The sequence below is a fragment of the Equus asinus genome, chromosome 1 (genome assembly GCF_041296235.1).
Source record: "Equus asinus isolate D_3611 breed Donkey chromosome 1, EquAss-T2T_v2, whole genome shotgun sequence".
Taxonomy (NCBI): Eukaryota; Metazoa; Chordata; class Mammalia; order Perissodactyla; family Equidae; genus Equus; species Equus asinus.
In genome coordinates this window covers 109143163-109169665 of record NC_091790.1, presented here as the reverse complement: position 1 = coordinate 109169665, position 26503 = coordinate 109143163, and the positions used below count along the sequence as shown (strand labels likewise).

General features: G+C 41.6%; 1 protein-coding gene and 1 long non-coding RNA gene across 2 annotated transcripts in view; both read right to left on the bottom strand.

The window, feature by feature from the left end:
* Window positions 1-20901, bottom strand: part of CCDC71L (coiled-coil domain containing 71 like) — a 41232-nt gene extending 20331 nt beyond the window's left edge. Inside the window, exon 1 of the mRNA XM_070517535.1 lies at window positions 20755-20901. Coding sequence (XP_070373636.1) covers window positions 20755-20901 — 147 coding nt within the window. The remainder of the gene's footprint in view (window positions 1-20754) is intronic.
* Window positions 1-26503, bottom strand: part of LOC123285737 (uncharacterized) — a 150342-nt gene that overhangs the window by 83270 nt on the left and 40569 nt on the right. The window lies entirely within an intron of this gene.

Here is a 26503-nt window from a genome sequence, read left to right as displayed (position 1 = left end):
AGCTTGATATACTTGACTATTCATTTAGGAGATTCCCTTAAGTTTTCCAACATGTGCTCCTCGTCACTGATAAAGTCTGAAATTCATGTAACCAACCCAACTATTCTGGGAGGCAGCCTTGCTCCCAGTTGAGACGCACCTCCTACTGGAGTGCCGAAAGAAACACCAACTCTGGGAGCAGATAAGGTCGAACCCCGGCTCTGTCATTGATGAGCTGGTTGATTTTATTTGAGTGTGAATTTACGTGTCATTTCAACAGAAACTGAAAGCTATGTGACTTAATGGCATCCTTTCCTTCCAGAAAATTAGTTTCCAGAAAATTTGGAGCTAAATCACTCCATTGTATCAGATGATTCATCTCAGGTCGCTGGTGGAGTCTCTTCCCCTTGTTTCCTTAGATGGTTTTGACTGTGTTCGATTGCCAGGCTCTCATTTTATATTTCAGTCTATTTTAAGCCAGATGAAGTCATCAGGTATGAATCTAAAACAGCGTTTATGCCATTGATGTTTCTACAAACTGTCACTAATCTAGGCTGACCTTTGTCTAGGTGGCTCTTGATGCTGATCTACGCTCCCTCTGACGATTTTTGCTAGCTGAGTGATGTGACGTGCTGATGTCACTTAATTGTATTTTCTCTTTTTATAGAAAGGTAGGTTGGTGCAGACTTTTTTAAAGTCTGATTTTTAAAGTTGTAGAGTTTTCTGATAACTAATGTGAAAGGGGAAGCACATGGAGCTACACAGTGTTCACTTCCCATCAGAAGAAATCACACAAGTTCATAAACTAATGAATCTGACTTAAAGCAGCCATCAAGAATGAATTTCTAGGGGCTGGCCAGTGGTGTAGTGGTTAAGTTCACAGGCTCTACTTCTGCAGCCCAGGGATTGCAGGTTCAGATCCCGAGCACAAACCTACATGTTGCTCAAGCCATGCTGTGGTGACATCCCATGTACAAAAACATAGATTGGCACAGATGTTAGCTCAGGGACAATCTTCTTCACCAAAAAAAAAAAAAAAAAGGAATGAATTTCTGTTTTTTTTAAGTAGTTCATTTAGCAGCCATTTATTGAGTATCCATTACGTGCCAGACCTGTCTTAGTCTCTCAGAATACAGACACAGAAAGACAGATCTTGTTCCTGAAATATCTGGCAGTCTAGTGGGAAAAACTAATAAAAAAAATAAACAATAAAATGTGATAAATGCCATAGTAAAATACTATGGGAACATGATGTTGAAGTCAACTATTTCTAACAGGAACTGACTCTTGAATGGTTTTGAATATGTTTAGCTTTCATGGATACTAGCTTGCCAAAGTCGTTGAACCAATTTATCCTCTTCCCGGCAATGTATTTGTGTTTTGGTCCTCTACATCCCTAACAACTCTTGCTATTGAAAGTCTTCTTAGTTTAGCCATTCCAGTGGATATGCTATGGTATCTCATTCTGGTTTTAATTTGCATTTCCCTGATGACTAGATGTTGGTGAAGGCAATGGGCGGGGAAGGGGCGAGGGAGGAAGAGGCATTATAGGCAGAGAAAGCAACATATACAGGAAAACATAGAGGCTGGAGGTAATGATGCGTATGGTAGGTGCAGAGGATGGCAAGAGATGAGACAGGAGAGAAGATAAGGAAGAGTATGAAAGGGTTTGTACAGCATGCTAAGAAGGTTGAACTTGCCATAAAATCACTAGAAAGCTACCACCAAAAGAGTTTTAAGTGGGAGATAAATATAACCAAACCTATAGTTAAATGCTCCCTCTGACAACAGTGTGGAGGACAGACTGGAGGAAGCAGGACTGGAAGAAACAGCCAGGGAAGGGGACAAATAGGCCTGGATAGAGGCAGTGATGCCAAGGACCATGCAAAGAGGGTGGTTTTAAGAGATATTTACACAATAGAATCAATAGGATTGGCTGGACAAGGGAGGTGAGAAGGAGTGAGGAGAACCAGATGGTACCTAGGATTCTGGCTTGGGTAATTGGTTAGGTGGTAATATATTTACCAACTTGGGAAACAAAGGAAAAGAAGCAGATACAGTGTAGGATGTAATGGGGAAGGGTAGCCGAATTCATTTGGAATATGTTATATTTGAAGTGGTGGTAGAACATTCAATAAGAAAGATATATTTCCTTCCCTGGTCTCAAATACCTACCCCAGAAACCAAGCAGTGTGTCCTGAAGGTTTGATACTCCCTTGCCTTAGAAAGAGTTAAACAGATTTTGTTTTCAAAGCTTAATTCATAGGAATAACAGAGCTGTACTTCCAGAGGGAGAAAGGGACCCTGGGGGTTGAGGGAGGAGAGAACCCAAAGTGCTATGGCCTTTGAGGGTAGGAAAAGCGACCCCTGAGGTAAACTCTGCAAAATGAAGAGGGTTGCTATGAGGGACATTGCTTCCTGCCTCTCAGAGCCCCTGGCAATAGTCAAAAGCAAGACTGTGTAGCAGAAAACATAAGTATGAGAAGCTGACCTCTGGAGATTACATACGAGTCATCAGAATGCATAGGGTGGTTAAAGCCATGGAAAAGGGTGAGCTTACTCTAGGATTGCTCATAGGGTGAGAGGAGAAAAGGGTCAAGACGGTGGGAAATGTCAGTGTTTACAGGGCCAACAATGGAACAGGAGGAATCTGAAAAAGAACGTCTAGAGAGGCAAGAAAAGAGCCAACAGGGGCAACGTCATGGAAGCCAAGGAAGAGAGAGTTTCAAGAAGCAAGCGATCAGTACGGTCAAGTGCTGGAGAAAGAAGTCAAAGGAGGTGAGGATTTTAAAGAGTTAGAAAGTCATTAAAGACTTGGCCAGAGCCATTCCACTAGATTGATGGACTCCAAGCCTGATTAGGGAAAGCTATGAAGTGAATGAGCAATAAAGAAATGCAGGGAATGTCTTAGCTTCTTTTATGGGGTTTAATAATGAAGTGGAAAAAACCTAAGGTGATCTCTCAGAGGGATGACAAGTTTAGGGGAGAGAATTTTCCTTTAGTATGCTAGAAACTTTGATGGTAAAAGGCTATGGAGAAGAAACCAACAGTGATAGAGAGATGGAAAAATCGGAGCAAGAAGAGACTAAAAAGGTCTAACTGAAGCATCAGAAGGAAAACCAAGAGAAGTCTGAGGGAAGGGAAGCTTGGCAACCATACCAATTGCTTTAACAAAATTCATGGAACATAAGGGCAGAAAGTTGCTTATTTGTCAACTAGGACCTCAGGAATGGCTTTTTGGGGGAGGGAGTCAATTGAGTGTTGGAGGCAGAAGCAAGAGTGCAGTGTGAAGAAGTGAAGGGATTATGGGGAAGTGAAAACAGAAGGTTTAAGATTATGTTTTCAAGACACTTGGCTGTGATTGGTAGAAGATAGGAAAATTCACTAAACTTATCTATCATCTCTGCTACATCCATGGCCTCCTCTGAGTGGCCAGTGTACCCGTGGCCTTGCCTTGCTTAGTGGACTGGGTGGGCACTAAGTCAAGGGAAGTGAACTTTATGGGCACAGATGTCAATCAACGTGGGGCACCCAAAGGAATACACAGCTCGCTTTCTGTTGGTGGAACCTCTTTATGGGTGAAATTGAAAGTCTGCTCAAAGTTCAATGACAGATGCATGGTGACACTATTGGAAGAGATTCTTATGTTTGGGAGTGAGGATATACTCCCCTTTTTCTTGGCAATTAATTGATCTCCGTGGCAATTAGCTGTCAAAATAATGTTCAGAGACATATTATCTGTTAGCTTGCCTTGCAGAGGTCACATCTTTCCTTCTCCATACTTCCCATTATTTTGAGCCATGAATAGAAAAGCAAAGAGCCATTAAGGATCCTATAAACCAAATGTTTTTGTTTATACCATCGTGATCTCAGAATATCTAAGGAATCAGCCAATACAATTTTTTAAAAAGCCAAATAATTAACAATCGTTGATGAAGTCTGACTTGTTTTTGTACTCACTTACTCATTCTGTAAGCATGAGTGCTTATAATTATGTCCTTAAAGCTAAGCAGGATTTTCAAAAGTCAAGCATAACCCCGGGCTGTGGCTTTGATTAGTCACAGCTTCCAGAAGTGTTGACTCAGCTGAGCAGGAAGCAAGAGGAGGAGTCACTGGGTAGTAGTCATGTATGGGGAAAGGGTGCGGGACAGGGTAGAAGACAAAAAAAAAGATAAGGAAATGTTTAAAAGAATTACATTAAAAAAAACAGCTTTTGCTATGATTAAGAAAGTAGCATTTGTTTTTCTTATGCTGTAATGTCTTCAGTTTCATAATGGGTTATGAAGTTTGCTAGTCTTTTAATGATATTGAAGCAGAAGAGCAGGGAGGAAATTACCACGCATGAGAGTAGGCAATTGGTGATAAATACTTTTGCACCATTTAAAAACATTATCACCCTCTGCCTTCATTGTGTAAGGGTATACCACCATTTCATTACCATTTTTTAAATGTTATAACTCAAGAGTCAAGTTGCCATGTCTAATCTATTGTTGATGAAGAAAACAAAACCATCATTATTGAAAAATCTCAAACGAGGTACGGCCCATCAATTTGGAGACACTCTGCCTTTCCAAATACTTGAGAACATGCTTTAAAAATTTTACCACATGAAAGCAAAAGCCAAAGCTAACTTGAGATAAAAATTTATAGCTTAAGAATCCTTTGGATATGGATAGACTTAATCTTTCTAAGAGAAAAGGTCTTTTTTGCCCAGTTTTTTAATGCTGCTTCCACCCCATCTTACCCACTCCACAGCCTAATACAGTACCTGATGCATATTTATTCAAGAAACATTTATTGAGCACCTTTTGTAGGCCAGGCGTTTGTAGAGGATGGGGACATCGGAATAAGTAAAAAGGTACCTACTTCTTACTAGCAGAGTACAGTCTAAAGACTAACATAAAAAATAAACAGTACAATGATGTGTTTTATGCACTAATACCTAGGTTTTATAGATGTGGCATCAGAAACTGAAAAGGGATCAGAGAGTGCCACCTCTGGAGAAACATCCAATGGGATCAGGAAAGACTTTATAAGAGAGGTGTTATAAGTTGTATTTGGTTGGAAGATTTCTCTCTGAGGAAAGTGATCAGACCAAGAGAGGAGAGATCCAGATGGTGAGATAGTTGGGAGTCCCGCACTATAACTGTCTGGGTGCTGCCTGATGACCCTACAGCAAAGCCCACCATCAAAAAGTCCAGCCCACACACACACAGCCTGGAATTAGCTTTTAGTGCCTGCTGGTAAATATGGGCAGACAGCCAAGGATCACCAAATATTTGAGGAAAGCTTCAAATGGGAAGGACAGAATCCAAAACAAATGACAACAACCCAAAAGCAAACTGGAAAGAAACACAATTTGAAGAGAAATAATTTCTAAATACCATGCTTGATATCCTTAGGAAAAACCAGAAAAGATGAGGCATTCACAAACAGGAATAGAAGGCTATGAAGAGGGACATTCAGAGAACAACAGAAATTTAAAAGTGATATTAGAAATATAAAACTCTGTAAAAGAGTTGAATGGCAAAATTGAGGAAATAGCCTAGAGAGTAAAATCAAAAGAGGATGACCCTAGATAATACAACATTTAAATCACAAGTGTTCCAGAAAAAGAGAACAGAAAAAACAAACAAAGGAAACTCTCCATGAAATAATCCCCAGAATGTAAACATAAAAGAATCCAGATTATTAGAGTTCACCGAGAGCCCAGCACATCACAAGATTTCAGAACCCAGGAACAAAGAGAATCTCCAGAGTTCCAGGGTAGGGAGCAAGGCAATGATCACATTCAAGTGACCTGGAATCGAGGTGGCATCAGACTTCTACTGCAAAACTGGTAGCAAAAACACAATGAATGGACAATGCTCACAAAATTTTGAGGAAAATTAGCAGCAACCTAGAATTCTATACTCAGACAAAATATCAATCAAGTGGTAGTGGAGACCAGAGACAGTTTAAGACACACAAGATCGCAAAACATTTATTTCTCCAGCATCCTTTCTGAGATTGCTACTGGAACACGTGCTCCACCAGAACAAAAGAGTGAGCCAAGAAAGGGAAGGGCATGTGACACAAGAGATACGACATGAGAAGGAAACCACAGGTCATGGCAAATGAAATCCCAGGATGACAACTGATACAGGACCAGACAGCACCCCATCCAAAGGGGAACAAAACAAACCACACTTGGAGATACATCTGCCCAAAGTGAAATTAATAGAATATCTGAATGTTTGAATGTATTGAAAAAAGATACAGATTTTCCAGACAGTTGAAACACGAAATAATGAGAGAAACAGAAAACCAAACCAACAGGCAAGGGAGATTATTGATTACAGGAAAAACAAATAATTGTACAAGAAAGCAAGTGAATTAATAGTATACTACATGGCTCAGGTGGGAACAGTGGTGACACAGCCATAATATTGTAAATGGTAAATACTGAGAGGTGGCAAGAGAGCAGGAAATACTTATTTTTCTATAATGAGAATTCAATAAATGGTCTAACTGGAAAAAAAAAATCAGAAGAAAGCAGCATAAGGATGCTACTTAGAGAAAAAGAAGCAGATACCAGAAGAAACATCTAAAAGATTTGAAAGTAGTTGTCTCCAGGAAGCAGAAATAAGAGTGTGTGCCTAAAAGAAATCTGACTTTTATTTTTGAAAAACTCACAAAACTTAGAGAATTACCATATTTCACTGAATTTCAATGTACTAAGATGCACTATTTTTTATGTATCATTAAGAAAAAAATTCTGAAAAATTCGGACAAAATGTTCTCCTATAGCTTGGAATTTTTTATATTGATTGAAATAGGTATTTCAATAGGCTTTTGTAGACATTTTTGTTATATCTCACTCTTGTACATATATAAAAAAGAAACTGTAGATGAAAAAACTAACCATAGTATTTCTAAAACTTCCCCACAGAGTCCAACTCTTCTGAGTTCTCTTGGACTCAAAGCTGTTGATCTCCATATTTTTCCAGACAGTATTGATCGCAGTACTATCTAGAGTATTAGCAACATACAGCATCTATTAAAAGAGTGCTTACTTAGCCTTCCTAAGGCAGCACTTAATATTTTAACATTGTCTTCAGGTTTTCTTCAAAGCTGCTGACACCCATTCGGCAGCTTTTGATGTTGTCCTAACTTAATTTTACCAGAAGGCATCAACAAACGTTTATTCTACAACAATCAGGACTCAAATTCCCTTCTCAAATGGTCCTTCAATGATTGTTGAATAAAACATCAGGGAGTTGCAGTTGTCCAGTCTTATCACCCCTAAGAACAACCAAGTTTGTGCAAGCAGATAATGGTCACTGTGTTAGAATGACTTCCTGGCTGACAGCAGCTGGAAGACACCGTCAGGTATAAGATGATCTCAACTTCAAACCTGTTAAAATATAAAAACAAACAAAAAAACCAACTATCTTTGATACAGATTTTAACCTAGAAGGGAAGGAGGAGGATGAAGAAAAGAGGAAGGAGAAGAGAAAGACAATTCTAACAATCAGTCTAGAACTAAGGCAGACTAGAACTAAGCAGTGGGGATGAGAGAAGAGGATGGATCCAAGGAATATCCAGAAATTAGAATCAACAGGCCTTGGCACTGATGGAAAGTTGAGGATGAGGACAACAAAGGAGGAGAGGATGACTCTAAGGTTTCTAGGCTATAGATCTGGATAGGGAGCAAAGAAAGTACTAGGGAAAAAAATCAGTTCAGTTTTGGATACACTGAATTTGAGGTTCTATTTGACACCCTGATGGAGATATCCAGTAGGCAGCTGGATATATAAATCTGGAGCTTGATAGAGTTGTCTAGTCTGCAGATATAAAATTAAGAGACATCAGTCAATGGTACAGGATGATATTGCCCATGGACAGACTATTGAATTTACAACAAAAAAATGAACAAACCAAAACAACCAGTACTGTATTGGTCAGTATTTACAAAGAAGAGAATCCACTGTGACTAGTTTAAGAGGAAAGGGATTTATTATGGAATCTTAAGTGGCTTACTTAGGAAAACTAATGAAAAAGACTCTATCTTAAGCTTTTAGAAACAATTTCCAAAGCCACACTGCAGAACTGGGCAGCTGGAGAAGCTGCTGCCTTTAAAATGATCAGAGATCTGTAAAGTCAGGAAACTGTCTGCCACTTCAAAAACGCCTGTTACTGCGACCTGCTCCAAAACCACATCATGTCCATTAAAATCTGCATCAGCAAAAAAATGCCCCCAGGCCTGCCCTCTCTCCTCTTACATTAGCTCCAAATCTAAGTCTCATACAAATGTATGTATCTGATCAGCAGAACTTAAACTACATCCAGAACTCTAGGGCATCTGAAGAACGTTTGTCTTGTTTTCTTTGGTGGGGGAGGGGTGTTTATTTAGCTCCTTGGCTCCCACATGTTAGAAGGAGGCTGTGATGAAATGCACGATGAATGAGCCAAACCACATTCCCTACACAAAGATCAAAATCAGAACAATGGGGAAAATGAACACTGAAAGTGCGAGAAGTCCTTAAGGTGACAGAGAAGCGTGGAGGGGCAGCACAGTGAATACACTGCAATGAAAGCCAGTGGAAAAGGGGGGTTAGAAGAAGAGATGAGTGGTGAATAGTGTCAGAGGCTGCTAAGAAGAGAAAAGTTTAAACAGCAAGATAAGATCTAAAGAGTGTCTGATAGAATTAGCAAAAACAAGATGCCTTAGTGAACTCGGCAAGAGCAATGTCAGTGAAGTGGTTAAGGAGAACGTTTGAAATGGGTTAAAAAGTGAATGGGAAATATACAATGTGATTTCAAGGAGTTTAGCCTCATCTTAAATATGAAATAACTTCTAAGAGCCTGAGTTTCCTCATCTGGTAAAATGGATTGACGCAGACCTTGTAGGTTATAAGTGTGACTTTGTGTGGCCAGGCTTTTACCACTGCAGCAGAGATCAAAAAAAGTAACCTCACTTTTGCACCTGGGGTCTCCGAAAGCACCTCCTGGCTGTCGGGTTTGGGGGAGTGCCATCATTCATGCGCTCATCACTTCTAGCTCTTTCGAAATTGAGAACAGACTCATAAGACCGATGGAGATCAAAGTATCACTTCCATTAACAGGAAAGCTGGAATGAAGAAAACAGTTTGGGCTTGAGGCTGAAGTGAACTCGCCCTTCCAGCCAGGAAGAGGAGCTAGAGGGGACCAGACCCTGCTTGGTCTGCTTACACGTGGCAGACAAACAGGAGAGGGCCACAGCTCTTACTCATTTCTGAGGCAAGGGAAGAAGAGCAAGAACCAGGAGATAAGGCCGTACATGAACAGTGACCCTGTCTGGCAGGAAAACATGAGGAGCAGCCAAGAAAGGGATGGTGAGAACAATGGATGTTTCCTCTATGGTACTTCCCCAAGAGCAGGAAAGTGTTTGTAGAAACCATACAGGGGAAACGAGGGCTTCTCCCCATCTGAGGGTTGAGGGTGTCTCTCACGGCCCTCACGAGATGGCTTCCACATCATAATCCACGCCTGGTGGAAAGGAAGCACAGCCAGAGAGGAGGGGGGTCTCCCCTGTTCTCTCCTTCATTTGTCACAAAAGCTCACAAGGAGTGAATGCCGGCAGCCTGACCCAACACCTTCACCATATCTAACACTCCAGACTAATAAGCAGGTAGGTTCAGTTCTTCAAACAGGATACAATCATGATAGATAAAGAAATACTGAGATACTCGAATTCCCCTTTAAGAAAGGACTTGCTGCCCAACAACCAGGAGCGCAAACAGCAGACAGCCTCCAGCTGACAGATTCTTCAGAGTCTGAGTCAGCTTCAAAGAGATCCCTCACCTGACCTCCCGCCATTCCCACGCAGCCTACATCCGGTGAGTAATGGAAGCAGGGGTATACAACCCTGACCATTTTGGTCAGATGTGCGACGGCTCTCACGTGCGATATTTGGTCCAGAGCTTCCATGCAGGTTCCTGGAGGCTTTCTTGAGCCTGTATGGCAATTCACTTTTTTGCCTCATCTTGCTTATTCTCCCTTCCTTTCACAGATGTTGATGTCTAATAAACATTGTGGGTCCCAAACTCCATCTCTGTGTCAGCTTTGATACAATCCCACCCACGTCAACAGGGAATGGCAAAAAAAGATTAAATTAATAGCAAACATGGCTACTCCCTTTCCTCTCCCCAGAGAAGAGCCTTCCAGACCAACTTTCATAAGGAGGTCGTTTCCCCGCTGCATGCTAACTTGTACCCCAGCCTTTCTGCCTCACTTCCTTTTCCCATTCCCCTTCACAACTCTCAGTCCGGTGACTCAACTTGCCTCGCTGAGAAAAATCCATCTCATTCCTTAGGAGGCTGGGCCCCTCCTAGTCTCATGCCATATTTGCTCTCATATGCAAAGCCTCGAGACTTCAGCCACATAGTTGTCAAGGCTCTCTTCTGTTAGTCACTCCTGGCCTCTGAAGGCACAGAACAGAAGGCCTTGGGTTCAAGCTGTGAGCAAGAGTGGATATGAGTGCTTCAAACCCAGTTCGAAGTTTCCACTAGGGAGTACTGTGACTCACATACACCCAATAAACAACGTGTATCCAGAATATATAAAGAACTCTTACCACACAAAAATAAAAAGACAACCTAATTTTAGAAAGGGCAAAGGATCTGAATAGGCATTTCTCAAAAGAAGATATACAAATGGCTGATACACACATGACAAAATGCTCTACATCATTAGCCATCAGAGAAAAATGGCAATGAGATACATTTCATACCCATGATGATGGCTATAGTCTAAAGTCAGATAATAACGAGTGTTGACAAGGATGGGACAAAATTGGAACCCTCATACACTGCTGGTAGAAATGTAAAATAGTACAGCCATTTTGGAAAACAGTCTGGCAATTCCTCAAATGATTAAATAGAGTTACCATATGACCCAGCAATTCCACTTCTAGGTATGTACCCAAGAGAAATGAAAACATATGTCCACATGAAACCTTGTACATGAATGTTCATCGTAGCATTTTTCATAATAAGGTAGATACAATCCAAATGGCCAGTAAGTGACGAGTGGATAAAAAAAGGAGGTATATTTATATGTTGGAATATTATTCAACCATAAAAAGGAATCAAATACTGATACATGCTAAAATGTGGATGAAATTTGAAAACATTGACAAGCGAAAAAAGCCAGTCACATAGAGCCACATATGGTATGATACTATTGATATGAAATGCCCAAAATAGGCAAATCTATAGAGAAAGAAGGTAGATTAACGGTTTCCTGAAAATGGGCAATGGAAGAACTTGGGGGTGATGGCTAAGTGGTTTCCTTTGGTGGTGATGAAAACTTTCAAAAATTGGTTATGTGTGATAGTTGTACAACACTGTGAATATACTAAAAAAAACACTAAATTGCATGCTTCAAATGGATGAATCGTATGGTATGTGAATTATACTTCAACAAAGATTTTTTTTTAACGGCAAACTTCTTCTGAAACTGGGTAAAAGAAGTGAGAAAGGTTGTGAGTATATATAAATTCATTGGTCGGGGTCAAAAAATTGAGGAAATTCCCAACTGAAAACCTCAGCTTTCTCATTGAAATAGAAGGCAAAGCCATGAGTCTGAATGGAGACCATACTCAAGTTACCTCTTATATATGGGGGAGAAAAAGAAAAAGAAAAGGGAGTTTTTCAAGTACACTATAATTGTACTAAGAATATAAAAACCACTGGGAGAATTAGCTTACCGAAATTTAAAAGCAAAACAATGAATATTCAGAATAGATAAAATACTAACCACCTTTATCTACTGATTGAAGAAACTCACCCAAGACCCTCTTCCTTTGTAGCTCCAGGGTCAGTAGAGTCAGAAGGAGGATATGTGGGAACCCCAAAGGCTTTCCTCCCTCACCCTACCCCTGATCCAGAGCACCTCTCAGGTCCCAGCTCATCTTCAGATGCCTGGGATCAGCCAGGCTTCTTTCCACAGAGGCCACCATTCTCTCTCATCCATGGGGTTCCTACACTCCCCCATCTCAAAATAAGGTTTGGAGTTGACATAATCTCCATACTTCCAGTGTCCCCAAACCAGTCCCCCCTTACCAACACAAACACACAAGGACAATAAGGGTTCAAGGCCAGAAGTAGAAACCAGTCTAGGAATTTAATAAAGGGGACTGGTGTTTACAAGTTAACTGGAATAGACTGGACCTCCAGGAATAACTCCCAGAGCAGTGCAGCACTGAGCAGCCAGGCCAGCTCCCAGCTCTGCAACAATCAGGATGGTGAGCAATCAGTAGGCTCACACTGGAACTACTGGAACAACCATAGCTGTGATGCAGAGACCAGAAAGGAAGGATCAGGAAGCTACTGCAGCCACACTACAACTGCCTCTCAACACCCACAAAGCTAGTGGCTGGACACTAGAACACCACTTCAGAAAAACCTCCAAGATCTTGCTCACCAGCAGGAGAACAGCCAATGAACAGAAGAGAGCTGGCTTCTGCTTCACTTCTGCTTTCTACGTGTAAACCAAAATGTATAGAATGAAATTCATCCAGAAGAGTCAGGCAAATGTGGTTTCCTGCTTTCCAGCCTCTGCAGTACAGGAAGACACCAAAACAAGATGGAAACAGATGCTGAGTACCAATCGGCTGTATCTAACATACACACACACACACACACACACTACCCCTGATGACAAGATTACTGGCTCTTTTTGTTATGTGAATTTTTCTGATAACCCTCAGAGGAAACAGACTGGAAATAATATAAATGAGAAACATGGAAAAGTATAAAAGTTCCAACATTTCACATGGGCTATGGAGTCTTGGTCTCTGGAGTCCCTGGTTACTGATTTCCTCTAAGGAACTGAGTGGATGACCTCTGGGTGGCCCTGGGCTCACCAATGCTCTCTGGTACTCTGTAATAAACAGTCTGTCTCTATTTTTGATATTTGATGGCTCACAGCTATCAAGCCCTGCCACTTCCCCTTCCCTCAATGCATCACATCTGGCAAGTTGATGAGAAAGCCCTGATGCTCCGTCTTTGGCAGTGGCAGGAAGTTCAAACTATGCAAATCTTGGCCAGCATGAGGGAACCCTCACCCCAACCCACCTTCTAACCACTATGAAACCCCAAGCCGAGACTCCCCTCCCTGCTGTCTCAAGCTACTTTCAGACCTACGTAGGAGCTGGCCCTGCCCTCCCAAGAAAGCCTTCTTGTGTGAGTAATAAAACCTTTCATGCCTTCTTGGTCCCTGTGTGATATCATCAGTCTTGACATCCAAACCAAATTTTGTGTGGGAGGTCCATCTTGCCCCTGAGGGATGCCCACAAGATACCCCACCATCTCCCACCACAACCCTCCCACACCATACATTTCTGACCCCATCTTTGCTTCCTGGTGGCCCTTGTTCCCTCCCTACAGATACCATCAAGGCAGAATGATGTCTCTTTGTGCTAAGTGGGGAGTTGACTTCTCTGCAGGGTAAGATTGGGTGAAACCCAATTAAGCAGGGCTCTGCTTTGCCCAGGAGCGTTCTTCTCAGAGCACTTCCTCTCAGGGACCACATTCACCATTCTCCCCATTGCCAAATCCAGATTAGTGCCTCATGCCCACGTGAAACTCCCTTACTGGAGCTCATTCACAGTCACTTGATGCTGCCATCTGTAGCTACTCTGCTGGGCTCCTTAGCAGCTGGATGCCTGCTTAGCACCTTCACTTCACCTCAAGACTCTTTTAACCTGGGAGCATGAGTGATGTTACCCTCAAAGTTCAAAGACATTTAACGTCTTCATCTGGATTACTTTTTCTCAACCTCCTAGAGTCCATTCAGAGCTTTCTCTTCTTTGTCAGGGCTAAAACTGCCCTTCCATTGTCCCCACTACAAAGGTAAATAAATAAAAGATAACAGGCATTGCAAATTGGCAGCCTAAAGTCTGACTCTGGCTAGAAGGTGTATTTTACTTGGCCTGCCGAGGGTTTATTAAAAAAAAAATCCAAAAGAATTCAAAGCAGGATCTCAAAGAGATATTTGTGTACTCATGTTTACTGCAGCATAATTCACAATAGCCAAGAGGTGGAAGCAACCCAAATGTCCATCAACAGATGAATGCATAAAGAAGAGGTGGTATACAATAAAATGTGGTATACAATAGACTATTATTCATCATTAAAAACGAAGGAAATCCTGTTACACACTACAATATGGCTGAAACTTGAGGACATTATGCTAATTTGTCTAAATTGTTAGAATAAAATCTATTTGCTTAGAGAATATGGTTCTTTCAATATTTTGCTATTATTCTCTTTTCCAATTTTATATTTTTTCCATAAGAAATTGATGTGTAGTTTTTGTCTTTATACTATTTTCTCAAATCTTGGAATCATTTTAATGTTAATTCTGTAAAATAAATTGGGAAGATTTCCACATTCTCTCCATGCTCTTAAAGTGCTTAAAAATGAAAAAAATTATTTGTTCCTTGAATATTTGGAACAACTTATCTATAAAACCTTCTGGGTGGGGAGGCATTTTTTGGGTAATTCTTTAAGTTCTTCCCATGTCTTTTCTGAATTTATTCATGTTTTCCACTTCTTTTTTAGTAAATTTTGGAACTTTTCATTTTCTTAGAAAACCGTGAATTTTTTCAGGATATTCAAATTTATCGTAGAATTGTATCTAACATTTTCACATTTTAAAAATTGTTTTTTTCGTAAGGATGCAATCAGCCAAATTAAGAATGTGGAAATTTCAGGGGACATATAACTTCACTGTCTTAAAAAATAAAAGACGTGGAAAAAAAGGATGGACTAGCTGTTACAGACTAGAGAGACGTAAGCAATATATCAACTAAATACAATATGTAGACCTTGTTTGGACACTGATTTGAATAAAACAATTGTTAAAAGAGTTTGAGACCATCAGGGAAAGATGAACACAGACTGGATATTAGATGCTATTAAGAAATTATTGATTATTTATTCAGTGTAATTATGGTTAAGGTATATATTTTCAAAGCTGTAATTTGTTAGTGATAAATACTGAAGTATTTATGAATAAAATGCTGTGTCGTATGGATTTCCTTAAAATGCTCCAAGGGAAAAGAAGTGGGGAGTGGACAGAGAAGGAGAGAAAGGAATACATAATAAGAATAGCAAAATGTTGATAATTGTTGAAGCTCACTGATAAGTACATAGGAGTCCACTGTACTATTAAAAATATTTAAAATGTCTAAAAGGTTTTCCTCTGTATTTGTGGGTTATCCTTTTCATCATTCTGAACGTTATTTATATTTTCTCTATTTCTTCTAGATTAATCTTCTGGAGATATTTTTATTTTGTTGTGCTTTTAGAGAACAAGCTTTTAAATTTACTAATTATTCCTCTTTAAAAGTAAGTAATTTAAGTTTTTATCTAAAAAACAATTCATTGTCTATATTTTCTAGGTTAATTTTGTTGTTTTTTGTACAATGACTTGAGCTGAATAGTTAGTTCACTTATTTTCTTTATCTGGTTACTAATTAAAGCATTTAAGGCTATGAATTTTCCTTTGAGTACAGTTTTGGTGTATCCCATAAGTTTGGATAGGCACCATTTTGTGTGTGTGAGAGGATACGGTGCATATGATAGATTAGTGCTCGATATTCATTCTACTGTGCTTCTCATGTGCTTTTCTGAACTGTAGAGCCCAGAAAGCTAAAAACTACATTTCCCAGATTCCCTAGCAGATAGTGTTTTGAATGAGATTTAGATTTGGCCAATCAGGTGCATCCATGCAAGTTTTGGAAAGCAGAAGAAAGGCAGAGCTTCTGCTGCTTCTGCTCTTGGGCATAGTTGGACATGATTAATTTTTCTGCAACTGAATTAGCAGAGGTACCACTGCCAGTCATTGGTTTTATGGATGTCCTACGGCAGGCAGGCACAGGGCATCATTTTACTGGTGCAGATCATAGCAAAGGCTGGGTGGTTCTGGAGCCCACGGCAGTAATGGTGGTTTCCTGTTTGTGGCGGCATCCTCATCAGAACAGTATGTTTCTGTAGCAGTGGCTTTATGATGAGGAAGACACAGTAGCTGCTTTGGTGACACCATCTGAAGTGTGGTTTTCAGAGTCATTTCTGAAAGCTCAGCCTAGCATCTGGTCTTCCGCATACTCTTAACATTTCTACAAGCCATTTAATTCTACGATAATGTTCCTAAACTGGCCAAAATGAATTCTGTTCTCTGTAAAGGAACCTTGACTAATACAACAAATAAAATTAGCAGGGTGGTTCTATACTAACTTATGATATAGGATCAGTAGCACTTGACAGACCCAAAATAGCAGTGGCTTTAAAAAGTTAGAACTTTTTAGAATCCCTCGGCTATGGCCCTCATCCACACGGTCCAAAATAGCTCACCACTGTGTCTGCATTCCAGGCAAGAGGAGAGAAAGAAGGGGAGGCAACATCCTTCCTTTTAAAGGCAAAACCCAAAAGTTGCCCGTTACTAATGCTCACATCCCATTGGCCAGAAGTGAATCGCATGGCCGCACTTGGCTGCTCTGAACAGTGACCTCCTTTTGACTGGTCTCTGCCTCTCGATATCTTGAAATATCTTATTACGATTATGAAACTCATAGAATGGCCTGGCCTAGAAAGGGGAAACCTCCTTAATTGTGCCATATCCTTTACTGCTTATTGTTTTCTAAATATGTTGAGGTAGTAGTTTTCCTTTCTTCTCTCATCCAAGAGTTATTTAATGCCCTGCTATTCAAAGTATGCTCCACGGGGATCAGCAGCCTGGCCATCATCACCAAGGAGTGAGGACATGCGAGACCTCAGACCTACTGAATCAGAATCCACTTTTAACGAGTGTGGTTCAGAAGGCAGACCTCTAACTCCGGATCTTGAAGGAAATGAAGAAGCAGCGTTCCTATCCTCTTCCCAATTCAGCCCCCTCTACTCTCAAAGAGGGCTTCAGGGAAGCAGTGTTCTCTCTCTGGGGAGTCAATTTACTGGCAGCCCCACCTTGTGGTGGAAATAGCCATACAAGATAATGAGGTGTCCATGGAATTTGCTACCATTCAGTCTTTTTCTGGCTTACTGCACTAGCCTTTTCTGTAATTTCTATCAATTAGCATGACTTCATTTTTTCCTGTTACTCCCTTACCTCTCCCTTACCCTTTCTCTCTGGCTCCTTTCTCTCTGTTCCTCCCCATTTTTATTTAGGTGTTGCAACTAGTTGCCTAGGGCCAGGGTTCACATGTTTTGATTGGCTGTCAGAGTATTTTAAGAAAATCTTAATTTGAATGGCTTTAGATAAGCATGTGCTCCTGACACCACCACAGGCCCACCAATCCCTATTGTCTTGCACCCAGCCCAGCCTGATGCCCTAATTTACATTACTTCCCCGACCCCCGTGGGCATTTGAGTTTGTGAATCAGCAGTGTTCCTGTCCTTCTGCCTGCTGGAAGACCTTCAGGGGTGAAGAGTTTATCATCCCCCACTCTAAAGGGAATCAAAGTACTGCTATTGACCAATTCCTTTTTACGCATTTCCCTCATTTTTATCATGGGATTTCCCACATCAGTTATTTCCTTTCTCTCTCTGAAATTCTCACATTACATCATCTCTTTCCTATTCTCTTTACGTGGTACCATGTCTTAGGAATGTGAACTTGATAAATTAGTACTATACCGGATGTGAATTTTAAAATAATTAATGTCTAATCATTCCTGGCACCTTACTCAATCTCAGTCATCATTAACATTATGAGACCCACGGTTGCATTATTTTCTTCACCATACTTTATCAGTACATTCTTCTTCATTCTCCCGGAAACCAATTATCTTCTTATATTCAAAATCCACACAAGAAGCATATTTTCCATATGATACAGCAATTCCACTCCTAGTGTACATCCACGCTAAAGAACAAAATTCAGCTGAGTAAGTTTGTAGATGAAAGCAGCTTTATCCAATGATTCATGAATGGAGCAGCGTGCCAGCTAGCAAACAGAAGGGAGCTCTGAGGAGCTGTACAAAATGGAAGGCTTTGACAGGTAGAAGGGGGAAAGACAGGATTGTTTCAGGCAAGGCCACCTTCCTTTGGAGGACAGAGGGATCTATCGGGTGGATTACCAGGAAATTCCAGACTGACCAGATAAGTCTACATTCCTGGGGGAGGCTGAAACTGCAATTAGGTCGTATGAAGTCTCAGTTTGGTGACACGAGCTTAACACAAGTGACTCCATTTTGAGCCTGCTGTCTCTTTTTTACACCCAAGAGGAATGAAAACATTTGTCCATGCAAAAATTTGCATGCAACTGTTTACAGCAGCATTATTCATGGTAACCAGAAGGTGGAAACAACCTAAATGTCCATCAATAGGTGAATGGATAAATAAAATGTGGTATATCCAGACAATAGACTATGATTCAGCCATAAAAAGCAATGAAGTACTGATATATGCTACAATATGGATGAAACTTGAAAATATTACAGGAAGTCAAAGAAGGCAGTCACAAAGGGCCACATATTTTACGATTCCATTTAGAGAAAATGTATAGAATAGCTAAATCTATGCAGACAAAGAGTATATTAATGGTTGCCCAGGGCTGAGGTGGGGGTTGGTTTGCAGGTAGAGGGTAACAGATCCAGGGTTTCTTTTGGGGGTGATGAAAATATTCTAAAACTGATTGTCATGATGGATGCACAATTCCGTCCAGTATTTAATGAATTTCCTAAAAAGCCATTGAATTGTACACTTTAAATGGGTGAATTATATGGTATGTGAATTATATCCCAGTAAAGTTGCTTTAAAATCCATATACTAAACTTCGCATATTTAGTCAAATGATTTTCAACAAGGGTGACAAGCCCATTCAAAGAGGGAAAGGACAATGTTTTCAATAAAGTTGTTGGGGAAACTGGATATCCATCTGCAAAAGAATGAATTTGGATCTTTAACTTATATCGTATACAAAAATTAACTCAAAACGGATCAAAGACGTCAAACTATAAAACTCTTAGCAGAAAACATACGGGAAGCTTCATTGCATGGAATTTGACAATGATTTTTTGGCTATAACACCAAAAGAACAGGTAACAAAAGTAAAAATACATCAAAATTTAAAACTTCTGCACATTAAAGGACACAATCAACAGAGTGACAACCTTCAGAAAAGGAGAAAATCTTTGCAAACCATATATCTGATAAGAGTTTAATATCCAGAATATATAAGGAACTCCTACAACTCAAAACATATAACCATATTAAAAAACGGTGAAGGACTTAAATAGACATTTCTCTAAAGAAGATACACAAATGACCAATGAGCATAGGAAAAGATGCTCGACATCACTAATCATTAGGGAAAGGCAAAGACAACCACAATGAGATATCACCTCTTATCCATTAGGAGAGCTGCTGCCAAAAAAAAAAAAAAAAAACACACAGAAAATAACCACTGTTGGGGGTTGGGGAGGGTGTGGAGAAAATGGAACCCTTGTGCACTGTTGGTAGAAGTGTAAAATGGTATATCCACTGTGGAAAACAGTATGGCAGTTCCTCAAAAAATTAAAAATAGAACTACCATATAATCCAGCAATAGTACCTCTGCATAAAAAAGAATTGAAAGCAAGGTGTTGAAGAGAGATTTGTGCACCCATGTTCACAACAGCATTCTTCACAATAGCCAAAAGTGGAGGCAACCCAAATGCCCATCAACAGATGAATGAATAAATAAAATGTGTTATATACATATAATGGAATATTATTCAGCCTTAAAAAGCAAGGAAATTCTGACACATGCTATAACATGAATAAACTTTGAGGACATTCTGCTAAGTAAATAAGCCAGTCACACAAAGACGAATACTGTATTATTCCACGTGTATAAGGTACCTAGAGTCATCAAGATCATAGAGACAGCAAGTAGAATGGTAGTTGCCAGGGGCTGGGAGAAGAGGGGAATAAGGAGTTGTTCAATGGGTCCAGAGCTTCAGTTTTACAAGATGAAAAATTCTGGATTTGGTTCACAATAATGTGAATATATTTCATACTACTGAATTGTACACTTAAAAATGGTTAAGATGGTAAATATGATGTTTATTCTAGTACAATTAAAAATAAAATAAATAATAAATCCATATACATTGGCCGGAGCTGGGATGAGCGATCCCCCATTTACTGAGTTAACTGTTAACTTTAAAAAAAAAAGAAGTCCGTTGCCTTACAGAGAGCAGGCCCCTCCACTGCTTCAGGGTAGCTTAGTGTTTCTTTTTAAAGTCAGAATAGGATGGAATATGCACTATCTGCTAACTTGAACATTTTCTTAGGAAGTCTTCCTTTTAATTAAAGAGACTTGCAATACTATTTGTATCCAGGAAATATCGACAAATAGACTCCAAATGAGTGTTCTGATCCTGGGGCATTGGTAGAAAGTGGCAGGCGCACTCTGGGCTCCCTCCGCCAGCCATATATTTTGACTCCAGAATCCCTGTAGCCTGAAATGGTTCCTTCCACTGTCAGCCTACCCAAGCCTAGCTCAGCTTTCTATCCCCCCATTTCTTTGACCCTTTTTTTCGCTCTCCCTTTTCTCTTGGAAGCATGACAAGGCTGCAACAGCCTTATGCCAAAGTCTATCAGAGGTGGAAGTTGTTGACCAAAATCTCCTAGAACGCATTCCCGATTTAGCAGAAAAAATATTAGAATCTCATCGTGGGCAAAGGTCAACATAGACCCATGGGCTCCATCTTCCGGATCCCTTATCTCTGTTCTTGCAGCGCTCTGGCTGCCAAGTTCTCTGCACGCACTCGATTCTCATGACGCTGCGGGCACCTGCTCCCCGGCTCTGGCTTCTTTCCTGCTCCGTTTCCCCGTTGCCCCTCTGCTTGGGGTTATCTGCATGTTCTGCTGTGAGCAGTGGTGATGGGTGAATCTCAACTCCAGACGACATACCTGATTCTAGTCTCCGACCCTAGACCACTTTGCGATCTTGAGGCCACAGCTGTTTCCTAACCCATGGCTTCTGGGGATAGGTACACTGCAGAATCACCAGTGTGAATACCTGGAGTTTAAAAAAATATATGGATGCCTTCTGAATGAAGAGTTCCAGGGCGGGCTCAGGAGTGTGTCTTGTGAAAAGGACCCCAGGGAATCCTGATGACATGTAGAGTTTGAAACCAGTGTCCAACCTTTGTTCTTTCCTTGTCTGGCCTTCAGAACCACTCTGCTCCCTTGACTCCCACCCTCTGAGAACCCCAGAAATTATGGTCTTCCTTCATACAGGGGCAGTGCAATAAAATAATATTTAGTTTAAATTTGGGCTCATTTCTTTTTATTCCTCAGCCCTTCCACCAATAAAACTAGATGATGGGGCTGAGGATTAGTGACTAAGAAAGGCAGATCATGGAAGACAAAACACAGGTTTTTGTCTCAATTTCTAAAACAGACTCTTGAAATTTATGCCAGAAAGAACAGATTGGAAAGCCAAGGAATTCAATAGCAAGAGTCTGTTCTTTTGAGCAGTCTATTCAGATCCAAAAAGGTAAGGACTTGGTACATAAAGTTTATGCCATAAGCAAAAAAGATGGGAAGATGCTTTGATTAAGAAAGAGCCAGGGGGCCACTTTGGTGGCCCAGGGTTCGCTGGTTCAGATCCTGGGTGCGGACCTATACACTGCTCATCAAGCCATGCTGTGGTGGCATGCCACATAGAAGAACTAGGAGGACCCACAACTAGGATATACAACTATGTACTGGGGCTTTAGGGAGGAAAAAAAAAAGAGGAAGATTGGCAACAGATGTTAGCTCAGGGCCAATCTTTAAAAAAAAAAAGAAAGAGCCAGTGTTCCCATTTTGAAGGAATTAAAGTTAGTCCAGCAACAAAGGATGAAAGGATGGAGGAGATTTAGTCACTGGGACCTTGTGCTGCACCCCCACTCAGCACAGCCATGGGAAGGGACCCAAGTCACATCCAGTGAATCCTGGGGAGGCAGCAGGCTTCCCAGATAAGCCTTGGCTTCAACGAGGTGCAGAGCAGCCGAGCTACAGAAATGGCATCAGGTTGTGTCAGCCAAGAGGGCACATGCTGATCTTCTAAGTCTCCCTTAGCCCCAGAGGGGCAAGAAGACTTCCCAAGGTTTCCCAGGCCTCCAGGAGGGTTGCAGAAGTGTCACGGAGAGGAATGATGGGTGCGAAAGGGTTCTGTGGCTACAAGAAGAGGTTGTCATCAGAAGGAGTGGCCTGGAGCATACGGGCTGGAGTCCACAGCTGGACCCCTGGTTTCTGGAGCACAACTGATGCAGCTGACCGAAGACCAGACAGACAAGTTCCATCTCAGGGGAGGCTGGAGAGGACTGAGAACCATCCAGGATCACATGGATGCCCTCCCCATGGATGCCTTAAGCTCCACCCCCTGCCCCTCCCCCATATAGGCAGAACTCCAGGGAGATGAGGAGAGATGATTCTCCGAATTAACTGAAAGATCTCTGAAGTGACACTGGAAATGACTACACTACATTTTTGCTGTCGGCAGAATTGGGGGCGGGAGGTAAGTTAAGCTTAGTAACGGGGGGAAAGCTGTGTGTCTGAGATTCGCAGACTGCAGACATTCTTAGCTAATACATAAGAACCTAATAATAATGCCGTGTCTCATACATTCAGTAATAATGTGATGATTCTTAACTGCATATTATGCTGGACCCTTTGGAAAACTCAGAGGCAAATATGCTGACAGAGGTACTCTGGGCAACTCTGGGTCCCCAAGGAAGGTGAGAGCTGCTAGGAATTCACAGGAGTTTTCAGAAGGCTGTTAGGAAGAGAGAAGTACGTTCAGCATCCTGCGGTTTGTTTTTATCTGAAGCCCAGATTCGTACAGAGATGTCATTAGTGCTGACTAAGGATTTTCAAATGATTATTCTCGGCCATGATTTACCATACAGAGTGACAGCTATTGTTAAATTTTTTAAAATTGGATTTTCAAATATGGATTTAAAGCCAATTTGGTACATCTCCTATGACAGAGCTGCGGTCTTCAGACTTCCTGACCAATAAAATAAATAAAGGACCAAATAATTCTGCGCAAGCAGCCTCAGTAACTCTGAGCACGCAGTCCCAAAAATTCGGAGCACGCAGCCCCAGTGCCAGCCCATGACTGCCAGCTCCAGGGGGGCCTTCAGTAACACCTGGCAATCCTACAACACATCCTTGGTTCTTTCACTTTCACTGTCCTAGGGGATTATTTCATCTCTTCTTCACTCTCTTCAAACCTCTGCTTCTCCCCAAGCTTTCTAATTCACTGAAAAAATACGGTATAATCAGATGGCCGACAGGACCTGGAGACCAGCTACTTCTCTGACTTCAGCTCCTACCACACAGCCCTCTCCATCCCCCCAGCTCCCTGGCCTCCCGGGCAACCCTTAGACATAGACATAGCGAGTATGCCCCAAGGCAAGACCTTTGCTGTGGCCGCTTCCTCTACCAAGAATGCTCGTCCCCCAGACAGCTGTATGGTTTGGTCTTTCTTTACAACCCTGCCCAAATTCGTTTCATCGTCAGAGAGGCTTTCCCTGACCATTCTACCTAAAAGATTGATCCCCTTTATCCTGATGTATTGACCTCCATGATCTTATCACCATCTGACAAACTTCATTCTCTCTTTCCTCCCATCTCCACCCGTAGTAAGCTCTGTGGCTCCTCATCTGCCTTTTTGTCCACTGACATATCCCCAACCACCTGCTATAGAGCAGGCCCTCAATAAATATGTCTCTAATATATGCATACTTATTTACCAATTATGTTCATGCATGCCCATCTATTGTATACATAGTATTAATACATCTTTATTTCCTTATTTTAGGATACAATTAAATTCTAATATGTCCCTCTCCGCCACCCCATCCTATTCTATCAACTCCCTTAAGCAGGAGCTCCGTGCCCACCCCATGCGCCACCTGGAGTCCCTTATCATGGTGACCCTCTATTCTGGAGGGCTGGTGTCATACTTTTCCTGCATGCTCAGGAGAAAAATAGGATAAGTACTGGTTCAGAACCTACTCTGTTATTTTCACCATAACGTTTCAGAAACGGTCTACTGCTTCTATCAAGAAAATACAGCTGTTCTCTAGAATTCTATTTTTAAACTGCAAAAACATCTCGACTCCCCCCCCCAACCATTCAGTGATGATGAATTTATTCTAATCTAAATTAAAAATTAGGGGGAAAAATCACATTTATATAGAAACATATTCATGTTGGTATATAATGTGTATGCAGATAATAATGTTTCTACTTATACAAATGTTTATCAACTTCGCATATATGCTACCCTTTAAAAAACAACAAAGCTGTAAAAATTACCACCAACTGTTGTTGACCCAAATGAAGTATTTTTAAATGTAATCTGGGTGTTGCAAAATGCAAAGCTTTCTCTCAAGGGTGGTGTTCAGCCCAGTCTAGAGCAAAACTCCCCAGAAGTGGACCAAAGGCACTTTTTTCCCGGGGGCCGTTTTGTCTCCTACCTTTTGGCTACATGCAGAAACCAAAGGAGCAATGAGGACGGTGACGAGCAGGTGAGCAGGTGCAAATGCACTGTGCTCTGCTCAAGGAGGAAACGGAAATAGAGGTAAATGGCGGCGGGGAGAGGGGGAGGCATGGGGGGAGTAGAAAGAGGACCCGTCTTGTTCAGAAAAAAGGTGAAGCTTACCCTCTTCCCTGGAGAGGATGTTAGTCGCAGTGAGGCGCAAAGACAGTACAAACCAAGATTTTCTCGGCGGGAGAAGGGGTGGCTGGCAAAAAATAGGCATGCAGGGAGAGGGTAATTGTGACTAATTTCTTCCCTGCATTTACAGTTTTGAAGGGCAGACAACCCGACCTTCCAGTTTAGTCTGTTTGCCTTTTCTTTCTAAGCAAAAAGGCAGCCCCAAAGGATAAGCAAGACCAGAACACATCCAGCCCAGGGACGCTCATGGCAATAACAAAAGAGGGGCGGCTGAGCCATTTACTCGGAGCAGACAGACTTCACTGGAACGGCATACAGGTGGTCCTCGCGTGGGCTTTGACTCGCTTCATCCGTCTGCTCCTGAAATCCACACCTCGGCTGCTTAAGTCCCTGTACCCAATTTGTGTCTGGAACAGGCCCGCAAGGCACTAAAGCTCAGAGGTGGCGGAGGGGGTGGAAATCGCTCTAATTGTTCTGTTAAAAAAAAACAAAATGGAGCCTCCTGTATGCACTAGGCCTATAAACAACACCTCCAGCGTCTGCCTCTCCAGCCCCCCACGCTTCAGGCAACGAGGCAGAGAGGGCAGCCGCCTTCTCAACTCTTCCACACTCACCTGGCGCCTGCCTCTTCTTTGGGCCTGCTTTTCATGTGACCAAGGAGAGGGGACAAGAGAAGAAAATCAAGCCGGAGGATCTGCGTCAGGAAACGCCAGCTCCGCAGACTCTCTCTCCATCAGCGGTGGGTTGCAGCCAGCTCACACCCGCTGGCGAGAGCACCTTGTGCGCATCCCTTCCCGGCTCCGCGTGGTGATCACAGAGGTAGCTGGCGTCTGGTGTGGTGCGAATATGTTTACAGAAATCGGCAGACGTTACAAATCAGGGGACTTGCTCTTTTTGGGGAGCCCATTGTTAAACACCTACCAGCGCTTCGTTGTCCTCAACCCTAGCATTTGACTGAGGGTTTCAAATGCCTAGATGCCCGAATAACTATTTCTGGAAGGACCATCCCAAATTCAAGCGCCGTGCTCGTGAAACACAATGACTCTTTAGTATTTCAGTCTAATGTTGAAAAAAGAAGAGGGTCGCTCCACTCCGAAACAGGTTTTTTTAAATTGAAATAGTTTTTATTAGCCTGATTATGATATCGCCGGAAAAATGTTAGATAATACAGAACAGTATAAAGGATGTGAAAGTCCTTACTGTCAGCTTACCGCCTTAGAGAGAAACACTGCTGATATTTTCACGTAGGTCTTTCCAGGCAAGCGTGCATGTGTGTATGTGTGCACGCTTGTAGCCATTTTTTCCTAGTGCAATTATTATTTTTAATATTATTTACAAAACGATACTTGCTCGTTGACACAAATATCAAACAGTATCAGTGAAATAAAAAAAGTGAAAGAGCCACCGTAAACTCTTTTCACCCTCCCTCCATAACTCCCTAGTGTAGTCTGCCGTTTGTGGAATATTCTAGGTTCTTCCCAGGTAGATGGTTATACTTTTTTTAAAAATAAAGACAGCATCATATATAAATACTGTTTTATACGTAGTTTTCACTCAATAAAATAGTACAGATATCTTTCCATATTGCTCCGTACGGCCTTGTCGGGGTCATTTAGTTACTGCAGAGTAATTATAATGTGGGCATACTGTGTCTTATCCAGGCCTTCCCCTATTGCAGCTTTGGGTTGTCTTCCTTCCTTCCTTCCTTCATCTCTGTATTCATTTTTGCTATTACAGACGATGCTGCGATGACCATCCCGTTGCCCATCCTTCAGACGCCTGCCTGAGAGCCCCCGTTTGTCTACTGCTGCTCATGCGTGAAGGGCCACGTGGACGC